The 12,787-nt window shown below is 44.5% G+C and overlaps 1 protein-coding gene and 1 long non-coding RNA gene across 3 annotated transcripts in view; one reads left to right on the top strand and one right to left on the bottom strand.

Moving 5' to 3' along the window:
• Nucleotides 1-12,787, bottom strand: part of LOC149870800 (uncharacterized) — a 353,531-nt gene that overhangs the window by 307,541 nt on the left and 33,203 nt on the right. The window lies entirely within an intron of this gene.
• Nucleotides 7,228-11,950, top strand: SPINK2 (serine peptidase inhibitor Kazal type 2). Of its 2 annotated transcripts, none has more exons than XM_090036888.1 (4): nt 7,228-7,342; nt 7,446-7,483; nt 7,802-7,911; nt 11,722-11,950. In XM_090036888.1, the coding sequence occupies exons 1-4, from the start codon at nt 7,285-7,287 to the stop codon at nt 11,765-11,767; spliced, it is 252 nt and encodes an 83-aa protein (XP_089893014.1). In that variant the 5' UTR covers nt 7,228-7,284; the 3' UTR covers nt 11,768-11,950. The 2 variants fall into 2 exon arrangements, with proteins under 2 accessions (XP_089893014.1, XP_089893013.1); XM_090036887.1 differs by having other exon boundaries at nt 7,256-7,345.

The raw sequence follows: 12,787 nt of genomic DNA, 5'->3' as shown, positions 1-12,787 counted from the left end.
CAGGAATCTAGGTATGTCGGTGCTTTATCTTTCCCTCACAGACACTGCCTTCTCATCTTCCCTTCCTCCTTCCCCTCCTGTCAAAAGCCTGCATGTTATAGTTACCTATGGCAGGGGTTGTCAACTAGGGGCAGTGGCACCCTTCTTCTGGCCACACAGGCAGCGCCCAGCCAGTCGGACTTGTGTGAGGCAGGAAGCATGCAGCAGCAGCTACCACTGCCATCCACCACCCCACACCACTGCTCCATATTCAACCACGTGCCACCCCTTCCCACCCACTCCTTGTCTGGCTGCCAGGGGTACACTTATTAAAAAAGTTTAAAAACCCCTGGCTTATGGTACTGACTGGGCTAAGGACACCAGATCCCCTTGAGAGGGCATCATCCTAATCTTTAGGTTTAGCTACTCTGGTCATTTTTACACATGCTCCAGGGGTGGGGGTGCACATTAATGAAAACACCCACAATGTCTCATGTACCAGCATTCCCACACTTCAGAGTGGAAGCAGGGGCACTTTATCTATATCTCATTGAATGAGCTTTAGTTAAAGCATCCTCACTGCAATTTTGAAGTGTGGGGATGCTGTTACATGAGATGCAGAGGCTGCTGGAACTCACTAAATAGTTTCTTCAAGTCTGCTCTGACGTGCTGTAGTTACAGTACATTGGAGCAGCCTCCCCGTGTGTCTACAGGCACCCTGTTATGGTTTTAAGTTATAACTAAAGAAAAAAGATGAGCAGTGCTCTGCTTCAATGGCAGTAGGTGGCATCTCCCATGCACATTTCACTAGGGAGCGGGTCCTGAGGAGGCATTTGAAGGACACAGAAGTAGTTGTATTCAGTTTCCCACAAGAGAGCATGAGGGGTTATCTGGGAAAAAATTTGAAATGGTTGGTGCAAGAAGTAGTTGCTGGGCCAGTGGAGGCTGGTATTGGTCGCTGAGTGGAGATGCCATGAGCTCATATAAAAAGGACAACAGCAGAAATGGTACACTGATACCCTTAGATTCCTGCTCCATCCAAAGTTTAAAGCCAATTGCCTAGCAATGGCAGCAGCACTTCTATTCAGGCAGCAGTGAGGGAGTCAATTGACTTAATGGCTCATCCAGATTTTCTTGTTTCCTTCTAAATTCTTCATTCCACAAGTGTGAACAACCCTCTTTCCTTTTAAATGGTCTTTAATGGTTCCACTACTCCAGGTATCCTTACTTTGCGATGCTGCTGTCTGTTACCTGCTCCTAGTAACGTAGCTCCCATTTCACAGCTCAGAAGACTGTTTTTTAGGTCTAACTAAAAACAATTACTCAGGTGGGGAAATCACTTTCAATGAAGCATTGAAGGAACTGTCCAGATGCTCAGGAGGGCTTGAGTTTATTTTATGAATCTGAAAAAGAGCTATACATTTAACAATAATAACTCTAGGACTAATGAAACAATATATTGGGTTATTTTTGCCTAGTTTTCTGTTTTTCTATGTAAGATATGATATAGCAAACAAAAGCACATTCCAAGAATGGGATTTTTTTTGTAGTTGGGGCTGTTTTCTTTGCTTCCATCTTAACTTGAATAATATTGTTCTATGCCCTGACTTACTAGTGAATCTTCTGGCTTCTTTTTAACTGGAGAAAAATGTGTGTTGTGTTATATGCAATGATTTACCATATTATCTACACTCCTTTTTTCAAAATCATAGATCTGCTCATGAAAAACAGAGAAATAAAGGATCTGAAAGGTGAGGAGTCTGATGCAGTGAGAGAAGGGGAGACAGTGGCGAGGCTGAAAGGGGAAGCAACATAGGACAACAGGCTGAGAAGGCTATCGTAGCCACAACGCTGTGTGTGACCCTGCAGGCTGGGGTGAGGCACATGTTGGGATGGAACAACAGGAAGACAGAGGCTGGAAGAGCATTTTATTAAGGTAGACAGGAGAAGGTCAGGTCTTAGGAATAATGTGGAGGGGTAAGCAACACCTCTGATGCCTGGGTTTAATTTAACAGTGCATTTTCTTTTAGGATTTGATCTGGGAAAATGGTCATGATTTCTATGATAGTAGTCTGGATTCTGTTACAGCCAACCTACACAGTACCTGGGAATTTCATGCCAGAAAAATGGAGCAGATTTTAGAGGTATTTCTGTGCCAAAAGATGAAGATGGGCACGAAGTGTGATTTTCAAAAGCACCTTTCTTCATCCTTAAAAACCTTTCAAAATCTGCACCTAAACACCTTTAAATATCTGGCCCAAGGATGTAAGAGTCTGATCCAGTGTTGAAGTCAGTGGTAAAGCACCCATTGGTGCTTAGCAGGGAAGGTTCAGGCCATTTTGCTAGGGAACCATTAAAACCAGTTTCTTCCATTTTATTTCACTAAGTATTTTTCCCATGGAAAGGATATTCTCTAAAAGGTCTTATCAGATTAAATATGCCTTCCCAGGAAAATAGTATTTTTGGTATTACCTTTCATTGCCTTTTAATTAGGCATTCCCAGGGAAAAAAAACAACAGCAAACAGTCCCTCTCCCTTAGCACTTGCACACTTACACTATCTAGGGGGACACCTAGTGTTAAGAAATCCTGATGCACAGTTGACTATAAAAGGATGCATTCCACATAACCCTGATATTAAGATTTATCTAATGAGATAGAAAGTAAATAAATTACTAATCAAGTAAGGCATGTTTTTCTGTTTTCCTGAGAGTAGTCTATGTTGTTCTGTAAAACATGATCTGTTGTAGAAAAATGAGCCCTGCTGAAAGCTCAAAGCAATAGATGTTGGCTTGCCCCCCCTTTTCTTTTCCTTTGGTAGAAATTCATGTTGCATATATATTATATCATTTACCAGTACTTTTTATGTATTTGGGAAAAGGGCAGAAGCATGAGATAGTGCTCAGCTTACCATGTTTCCAGTTTATGAATTGTTGTTACATCCCAAACCAGTAAACACTTCTGCATGTGCTTAGCTTTGTGTATGAATAGTTCCACTGAAGCCACTGTATAAAAGAACAGATTATTTATCCTTCCTAATTCAGAAATTTTTGGGGTATCCATGTACCTATTTCCTGATCTGGATATGGGAGGTACAGCATCTCCCTAAATGATATAATGAAGAGCAGTAACAAGCAATTTTCCTAAAGTTATAAAGTAGTCTTCAGCAATTATAAGTGATTTGTCAAAAACGTCTTTTTTTTTTTTGGTCAAAGACTGTTGATAAGAATATTATTAACTGATGAAGTTTCTCAATTACCCTGGAGGAAAATATTTTGTTAGGGTTTAAAATTAAGATAAAAAAATAATACCTGAAAAATCTGCGCAGGTCAGAGTTAAGGTTGTTGTGTCACAATCCCTTTATACAAGCTCAAAATTCCTTTTATATGAAAAAGAAGAATGATTTTTTTTAAGTATTAGAAACTCTGCAAAAATAATGGATGCATCATTTCTCATCTGGACCCTGGGATTGGAACTGACACAATTCTAATCTAATCTAAAGAAAAAGCAAGAGCGTTTTTGTATTACCATAAAACTGAAGACATCAAAGTAATGGCCCCCTGAGAAATCTAGGCTTATGTTTCAGTACTGTTTTTTCTTTTGAGTCAATCTAACCTTACCGAAGCAGCCTGTTTCTCAGCTCCTTCAACCTATAAATCATACACATCTTTTCTCAGAAATGTGTGCATTTAAGTGGACTGAAAATAAATGAGAAGACAATTCAGCTTTCAACTGTATATTACTTATTGAAATTCAGATTCCAGCCTTAACCACAAGACTGTGCATATTGTAGCACTGGACATTCTTACTCCTGGGATCAAACAGTTAAGGCCAGAATGAAGAGAGGGTATGCTGAAATTGTGACAGACGGTTGCTGGTAGTTTGTCCACAAAGAGTCTCTGTTGAATTCCGGAATAAATGGTCTACTGGGACACAGCCAATTAACGTCCCTGATTGTTTTAGCACATAGATAAGTGGAGGAATTGAATACTAGCTGCTCTTCAAGCCAATGTTTGGAAAAGAACTGTATCAGGCTATCACGAAAAGTATTTCAACCTTTTCTGTACAGAGGATTTATTTAAATAAGAAATACAGTTCCCATGGAGTCTGACTTGTAACTGATGCTCTTAAATTCTCCTGAAAGTCAAAATGGAGTCATATTCTAAACCTGAAATGTGTACGTGTAACCCTGTAATGCATACCCAGAGAGTGTGTATTGGTAGAGCAAAAAGCAAATGATTCTTGTGTATTAATATCAAATTAGTTTGCATTTACGCAGCACCTTTCATCACACCTCCAGAGCACTTTACCTAACTCTGACAAGACCCCACTGTGAGGTGGTGAAATATTATAATGGCAGTTTCCCAGGTGGGTTAGATGAAGTTCAGTTGACTGGCATGTGAAAACAAATACTGAGTAGTCTGAATCTTAGATGTCCAGAGTAGTCTCAGCACCTTGCTGTAATCAGCCTTGAATGCAAAGTAATACCGATCATACTTTTTTTAGATCAGGAATATGTAAGGTCCATATTTATTTCTGTGGATTTATGACCATAAAACCATTATGATCTTTAGGATTTTAAAGGTGCCTGAAGTTGGAACAATTTCACAGCCACAGTAGGATTAAGATGAATTTTCAAATTTTAATGTTAAGATTAATCTAATTTTTGTGGTCACTGACAAGACAAATGTCTACCATGAATGGATACTTTTCTGATTATCTCAGGGTATAGATATGGGGTGGAAATAATACTAGGCTAAGTATGTTTGCTTTGTACATCTACAGTGTCATACATTAGTGCGTCTTGTAAGTTTATTGTTAATTCAAGATTTTGTGATGTTGCATCAACTGACCAAAGCAAAATTTTCTCCTCTTCCTCTGAAACCTTTCTCTCCTAAATTAGGTCCACAGTAATAGGCAAGGTATAAAACACAGCTAGATTAAAGGCAGTAGATAAGTACAGGATTTACTGGTAGCATGCAAGAACTTTTTGTATGTAAAAATAGATGCCCATAAGGAATGCTACAGTTGAGATTTGAATTTAATTTTATTTTGGAACATGCCAAACCCTGTTCATACACACATGCAGTTCCATCAGTCCAAGCCTTCAGGTCTCAAGACAGAATTAATTCTTAACTCCCTAACTCCAAATCAGGATCCAAGACTGATCTGTTTGTTCCAGGTCCCTCCACCTGCCTTACTCCTATGGTCGCATGTTTAAAAAGTAAGGCATTGAGATACCTGTCAAAACTGAATTCCCAATTCTTTGTAGTTATTTTGTAACTACACCTTTTGTAAAAATATAGCTCCTAATTAGACTTACAACTAAATGGTTTGTATGTGTGGCCAATGTTGTTCCCTCCTCTCCTACATACACTCTATGGCACCATGACTACTGGTATTCATTCACAAGAGCAGCTCCCTCCACCACCTTAGCTAGAAATATCCGCCAAAGCCCCAGGCAGCAATCCTTCCCTTCTGCCCAAAGGCTAGATATGTACCACTCTGGGGTGGCTAACTCCTGAACAAAAGAGCTACATTACTATGTTACAGACCATATTGTAAATTATGAGGGGAAATCTTGCCAATGCTTGCCTTGATCTCTTCTTACCAGTCCTCATCCAGCCTCCCTCTCCTAGGCACCACTCACGCCTTTCTCCCTGTTCCCAGCATCCATAGGAGCCCTCTCCAGGACCTCTCCCTGCCATCCTCATCCAGCCTCAATATTCTGCTCCTCCTCCACCTCCTTGTCCCAGTGGCTAACCTCCCGTCCCCGGACCAATTCTTGCTAAGCATGCCAGGTACTGGTCAGGTATCTGCCCTTCCTTCCCCATCCATCCTTCTTCCTCGCCTTCCCTCAGTTCCCACCTCAGTCTCCAGGCCCAAACAATTGCAATCTCCCCCAGCTCCTCCTGAGGTCCCAACTTTCCCCCATCAGCAACTGAGCTCAGGGCTGGACACAGGTATGGGCAAACCCGGACCCGGGTAGAAAGGGGACCCAAAACCAGTAATTTTTTCCCTGTTGTCCGATTATTATTGTCATTATCTCTGGCAAAGGGGGGCCTGGTACTAAAAGTTTGCCCGGGGCGGCCAGGAGTCTACGTACGGTGCTGACTGAGCTCAGTCTGCATCAACAGTGTCTCTCTCTGCCTCCCAATCCTCTCTCCCCTGGCTCCTGTACCCCAGCTACCTTGCTGTGCCAGTCCCAATCTGCAGCCACAGGGCTAATTTCCTTTCCCTCTCATCAGCCCTAGTTCCCATCTTAGAGATCCCTACAAGCATTAATGGCTAAAAGAAAGCAAGCTGCTATGATAAATGAGGTTACAGAAGGGCCTAGTAAGCTGTTTCTTTTGCAAGGAGGGACTGAGCCTCGTGAAATGCCACATCAGGAAAAATGACAAAAGGGCAGGAGCTATTGTGCTCTGGTGGCGGTTTCAAACATGGACAGGCCCTCCCCAAGGAGGCCCTAGGGATGAGGGAGCGGCATAGCGGCACTCAACCTCTGACCTGTAATCCTGCCCATGGGGCCACATCCTCTGGCCCATGGGACTCCCCACAGGTCTGGAAATGTGGCGGCAGAGGATGGAGTGGTGGCAGCATCAATTGCTGTGGCTTCCAGCCCCTGGCAATTAATGCTGCCACCACTCCCTTGGGACAGATTTCTAGACCTGTGGGGAGCCCCGTGGGCCAGATGACCCAGCCTCACACAGCAGACTGCGCCATGCGCACTCACTCTGCACCCAGCTCCATGGGGCTCGCTTCAGGCGGCCCCGTGGCTTGATCCTGCGCTGGACCCAGCCTGTGCCAGGGCTGGAAGGTCGCGCCCCATCAGTGTGGGCTGACGGTGGCCATGCTGGGGAGGCGCCCTGCCTCCAGCTTTCTTGTTCTGCCAAAAGCCCTCGTGCAGCACCCCAGGGGCGTGTGATGGGCTACGCCTGCCTCCCAGGAGAGGTGGCTGCCAACCAGGCTGGGGATGGCAGGAAGCGGCAGATATTGGCCATGGTGCAAGTGCTTCTGGGAAACCGTGGGGGTGGGGGACAGGCGGGCATTGCCAGGCATCAGGAAGGGCGGAGGCAGCACTTCAGGCTTGCAACATGAGCTGGAGTCCTCCCCTGGACCCTGGGGCACTCGCCCCACACACACACTGCATCTCCCCCTCATCCCCACCAGGGGAGAGGCGGTTGGCGGCGCGGGGCTTGGCGAGGGGGCGGGGCACATTCGATGACGCCCCAGAAGGGTGGGGCGGGGCGTGCGCCACGTGCCCTATAAGGGGCGGCCGCCGGCGCCCCCCCACCATTCGGCCGGGATGGGGCGGCAGAGCGGTGCGGTTGTGTGCGCGCTCCTGCCGTTGCTGGCGCTGGCGGGTAGTGAGAGGCGGGAGCTATGGGGGAGTAGAGCGGGGAAGGGGGAAGGAAAGGGAAGGGGATGCTGTTGCCATGGTAACACTACATCTGTCTGTGCCCGCAGCGCTTCTGCCGCCGCCGCCCGCCGCCGCGAGCTCCTCGGTGAGTTGGGGCAGGGCGACCCCAGCATCCCCGCGGGGTGGCTCGGGCCGGCGGGTCCGTTGGGGGGGTGGGGCGCAGGGATCCCGCCCGTTGCGAGCGGCTCTCCAGGAATTACCGTATTTCCCCGAGCTGTCGTGCACTGCAGGACGTAACAGGATGTCGGAAGTGGTTCTCTGGGAATTACTGTATTTCCCCAAGCGGCCACTCTGTGTGCCCCGGTGATTTGGGGGTGGTGAGAAGGAATTGTGAGTGGCTCCCCAGGAATTCCCATAGTTCCCGTACAACAGGCCTTCATGTTCTTCCTTCCACCCCCTACAGCCCCGGTGCCACCTGTATGGCCTGCCCGGCTGCCCCAAAAACTTCAGCCCTGTGTGTGGCACAGACGGGCACACCTACGGCAACGAGTGCATGCTCTGCCTGACCAACAGGTAATCCACATGCCCAGCCTCGGCACCAGGGCTGGGAGTGTCAACCATGGAGGGTGGCGGCGACAGGTAGCATAAGCAGGTTCAAGAAGAAGGGAAGGGCAGCATGCGTGGCTGTTGGATGCAAGGAAGATGTTTCCTCAGGCATCTCCAGCTTGTTACATGGATGCCAGGGAGGGTCCTGAATAGGGGCTGGATCACTCAATAGTTGGGGGGTGCACTGGCTCCCTGCTCTGCCCCCAGTTTGAAACCAACTCCTTGGCAGCAGCACTTATAATCAGGCACTGCTGAGGGAGTCACTTGACTTCATGGCTCCCTATAATTTACCCAATTCCTCTTATGCTCTTCACTCCACCAGTATTAATGACCCTCGCCTTTTTTATGGTCTTAATGTTTCACTAATGAAGCTATTCTTTCTTCTGAATACCTGCTGTCTGTTAGTAAGGTAGCTCCTTTTCCACAGACCTGCTGTGTTGGAGGCATCCTGGCAGGGCACTGAGTTTGGGACTATAAAGGAACTGTCCAGTATTTGGTGCATTTCTCCCAGAGGCAGCAGACTGGGAGTTGGTCAGTTTTCCCAGGAGCATCCTGACAACTCTCTGCTTCGTGGTACAGGCTCTGGTAACTCAGCTTCTGTAGAATGTAGCTGAACACTGTGGGCACATCCCCATGTACAGGGGCATGCAGTTGTCACAGCAAAAGTAGCTGTCACAGGCCAGCAGGGCACTCTGAGTATATCAATTTAGTTGCAGACTGACTGAGCACTGCAGCTTTATTAGCCACTGGGCTTTTTGGTTCGGGATCGAGGAGGTGATGTTGGAAAGGAAAGAAATGACCAGTTTCACTTACAAAAAGGAATGAATTTTACTTGTGACAACAAAAGATATAGTTTGCATATATAAAAGGTTAATATAAAAGGTTAAGCTAATAAACAGACAACATAACAATACAAATTAAAATTGACAGTGATAATAAAACAGATAAAGAAATTAACCAAGAGTTCCCACTTGGCTAGTAACTTATCGATAGTCCCTCGGTTAAAAGATGCACATCAAGTTGAATCAGCTAAGTCAGACGTGTCTGAACTGGGCTGCCCAGAGGAGAACTGGTGGAAGCCCCTCAGTCAGGATCTGGTCCTCGCTCTCACAGAGAGTGAGAGAGATCCGTGGGGGTATGGGACAGCAGTGACCCTTCTGTTCCGTCCTTCCCGAGGGTTACTATGACGTGTGTGTTCTTTTATATTCTAATTATGCTATTTTTTTAGTTATATAGCCATTCATAATATTACTTTATAGCTGTTATCCTATGGGGTTAAAAGGTGTTAGAAATCATTATAATAAGTTACTGCTTATAAGCTTGGGTTTATCCAATAAGCAAAGTGCAACACAGCATCTTCAGGTTTGAAATTAACATTACCCTGCCTAAATCCAGCCCCTTCAGAACTCTCTGACTATGCTTTTTTGAGATGTCCTTTCTTGAAATGTACTGGATAAGCTAGGCAGTTGACTCCAGTTTTTATCATCATCAAGGCTAAATTCTGAGCAAGAAAGAACTATTAGGTCAGCTAATTTCACAGCTATAGCTTTGCCTTTGAGGCCTAGTGAGTTCCACAAACAGTTACAAGTTACATTTGCGGGTTACAAAAATACAAGATTCATATTAGACAAAAGTTCCAAATGCCTCCAAGAAGCACATATTTATTGCCTATTCATTTTTTTGGTTCTGGCCATCACACACAGGCATGAAAATAATTTCCATGAAGCTCAAGGGGGCTCGATTTTTGTATTACATCTCTTTCAGATTTGTATATTTAATTTTAAGGACTACAGGATTAAAGAAACATCTGATTTTATATTTGCCTAAACTGTGGTTTTATACCTATTGTGTTACGATATAGCAAATTTAATACATATTCCAATACCACTGTGTTTCTTTTTGCTTTGGTATTAAACTGAGTAATACAGCCCTATGACCATAGCGTATTAGCAGAGCTTTCAGTAATATCCGATCTCCCAGAGTTTTCGGGAAGGGGGAAGTGATGGCTTCTCATAGGAAGCTTTTATACCCTCAGATATCCCTACCTTTTGCTCAGAATAAGTGCTTCACAGCATGCTTTTTCCTTCAACATTGACCCATCTCAGCTTCTCTTAATTTAACTTGATGCTTATTCAGTTGTCTGAAAAATGCTTAAAATGATATAGTACGACTATAAGTAGTTTAAGTGATACAGCGGGGGGTATAAGCTTGTCATCTGGTTCATAATCCCTTGAGTCAGTTTTCACAAGAAAGTATTCTGACTAGTGGATGACAGTTCTACAGGTGTATAGTCTTGTTCATCAGCAGCAATCTAAATACAGCCCAGACCTTAGCAGCTAGCACCTAGCTCTGCTTAAACTCAATGGGGATCCAGAACACAAGGGGGGGTGGTATCTCCATCCTGGCAGGGCCTGATCTGGTAGGATTGCTCAGGGCGTACCTGACATACACTGCCAATGGTGGTGCCTGTACCCACCTTGGTAATACCATTGAGCGCACACACAGGAAGGGGGAGATGTGTGTTCTAGGCTGTCCTCAGCCTGAAGGGTTTCAAGTCCATATCTTCCACTGTGAGACTAGAGGCTGGGCTGGGTGGGGGTGGACCTTCCACCTACACTGGTGAAACTGTGCTAATATACAGCAGAAGATACAAGACTGATGGAGCAAGAGGGACTTTGTAGCTTCATGCATCTGGTGCTCAGTTGGGAAAGGGGAGTCTCAAGTTCGTGATTCCTGCTGTCAGGTCTGTTTGCATGTTACATTCGCAGTCATTGGATAAAAAGCAGTGCAGGGACTAAATCCTAAAACACCTCTTCCCTTTGAGTACCCTAACCATTATGGCCACAGAGCCATGATCTGTCTTGTTCCCATCTTGGGTATCCTGCATTTTTTTGCTGCCTAGTGGCAGTGGTTCAACAGCAAGCTGATTATACCAGGTGATTGCTTCCACCACCACCTCCTCCTCCTCCTGCTTCCTCCTTTAAGAGTGGATTTGGGAGGGGTAGGGGAGGAAAAAGAGTGATCCTTGCCCCTTTATTTCTCCTGTGTGCCTTCCCTGGAGATGGGGGGGTTCTGGGCTCCAGCTCTCAAGTGGATGGGGGGGGTGCCTCTGTTGCAGCCCAAACTTGGTACTAAGGGGGAGTTTGCTTCAGGCAGCTCCCTGCTCAGCAGAGAAGCTTCTCTGGATTGTCCTGAGGTATGTGGCTTTCCCCATGCTCGAGCATAGGGAGCCAATATTTCTAACTCTGGGCTTTGGTTTCCACACTAGAGTTGGGGGGCCTGAAAGTTGGGCTTTGGGGTACCTAACAGGTGCACGTGTCCTCCATTAGATCCTTGCCTAAAACAGACTTTCACTCCCAGATGATAAACAGCTAGAGTTTACTTTGTTCTGTCAAGAACAAAGTGTTATCGCTAGTAAATCAGGAAATGTGAAGTTCAGGTTTCTCACATTTCTAAAAAAGATACCAGCATTAAGAGAGAGAGAAGTGCACAAACTTACTAAAACCTGTGTTGCGAGCTAATAATCTGGTTTATAAACCAAAGTAGTATCAGATTTGTATGCATGACAGATTCAAAAAGAAAGCTTTCTTTCATAAAGCAATTGAAGGGTGATGCATAAAGCTTCTAATTATAGTGGCTTTGCCAAAAGATTAGCTGGAAATGTTGCTGAATTAGATTTGTTTTCCTCTTCTACCAACATGTTCAATTCCATTGTGTAAAATGCCATACTTCAAGAGAATGTTAATCCCCCCCACACGTTTTTGTTTTGTTTTACAGGGAAAAGGGAAAGGATGTCAAAATTTCCTGGAAGGGAACCTGCTGATATGGTTCCATTAAACCTTGAAGAAAGTGGAATGGATTGATGCCAGACTGAAGTGGAAACAGTATCTTAAATATGCCTTATAAGTAGCTTTGCCTGCATAAACAAACATGCTAGTTTTGCTGTTACACTGACTTTGAATAGACTAAATACTGTTCTTTTAATAAAAATAGGTGTGTTGATGAATGTGCCTATAAAATTCATTCATAATCTCAGTCCAGATGCTTTTTTATTATTTTGGAAGGTATATTGTACAATTGGGTATTGCCATACCTGATTTGATTTTATAGAATTTGAATCTGGCATGGCAGCAACTTCTTGGAGCAGCTGAATTAGTTTTGCATGCAAGAATAATGAAGGGGTTGCACTGTGCTTTTGCCATGAAGTCAGTCTATGTAGTCTTCCTAGATGTGAGAGAAATTCTTATACAAATGGTAATTGTGTATGACCCACATTACCCCTTTGCAGTTACTTTTTACCAGTGGTATGAATTTTTCCCCCCTCTTTATCTAGAAAGCTAGGGTAGCTTGTCTTACCCATGAAAAGCTTTGCAACCTCTCAGATCTGTTTCTGGTCACTCTCATAAGTGACTTCTTTCCATATTATATTTGAGGCAGATTTTTATTTGTGGAGCAGATGAAGCCCACATAGCACCAAATGCTTACACTTGTTTTGTAACCACTTTTAATTGTGTGATTAAAAGCCACACTTGTTTTGGTTGTTAGACATCTGGCATATACTACATTTCTTATTGAGTACAGTCAGCCTGTACACACTACACGTGTCTCCTATATAGCTTTGGTTTTGTGCATGTCCTTAAGTTGGAATAAAAGTGCTTGTTAACTCGGTTCCAGTTAGCAGCAAAAGAATAATTAACACCAACTTAGCATTCTCCATGCTCTCCTTCTTATCAAACATGAACTAAACTGTAAGGGGAAGTTCATTAACCTAGAACTGTTTTATGTCTGGCTAGTAGGAAAAAATGTCAAATTTTAAACTATTGTCCCAAGGCCCTAATAATCC

Source organism: Crocodylus siamensis, chromosome 2 (assembly GCF_052110815.1).
Source record: "Crocodylus siamensis isolate JL-2025a chromosome 2, ASM5211081v1, whole genome shotgun sequence".
Classification (NCBI taxonomy): Eukaryota; Metazoa; Chordata; order Crocodylia; family Crocodylidae; genus Crocodylus; species Crocodylus siamensis.
Note: the sequence above shows the minus strand (reverse complement) of the source record. Positions and strands in the feature narration are given on the sequence as shown.

What these genes read in the sequence shown, in the direction of transcription:
- SPINK2 (XM_090036887.1), top strand. Translation starts at nt 7,285, where the DNA reads ATGGGGCGGCAGAGCGGTGCGGTTGTGTGCGCGCTCCTGCCGTTGCTG. An exon ending in CCGCCGCCGCGAGCTCCTCG is followed by an intron (nt 7,484 to 7,801) that starts GTGAGTTGGGGC and finishes CACCCCCTACAG; the next exon opens with CCCCGGTGCCACCTGTATGG. An exon ending in ATGCTCTGCCTGACCAACAG is followed by an intron (nt 7,912 to 11,721) that starts GTAATCCACATG and finishes TTTGTTTTACAG; the next exon opens with GGAAAAGGGAAAGGATGTCA.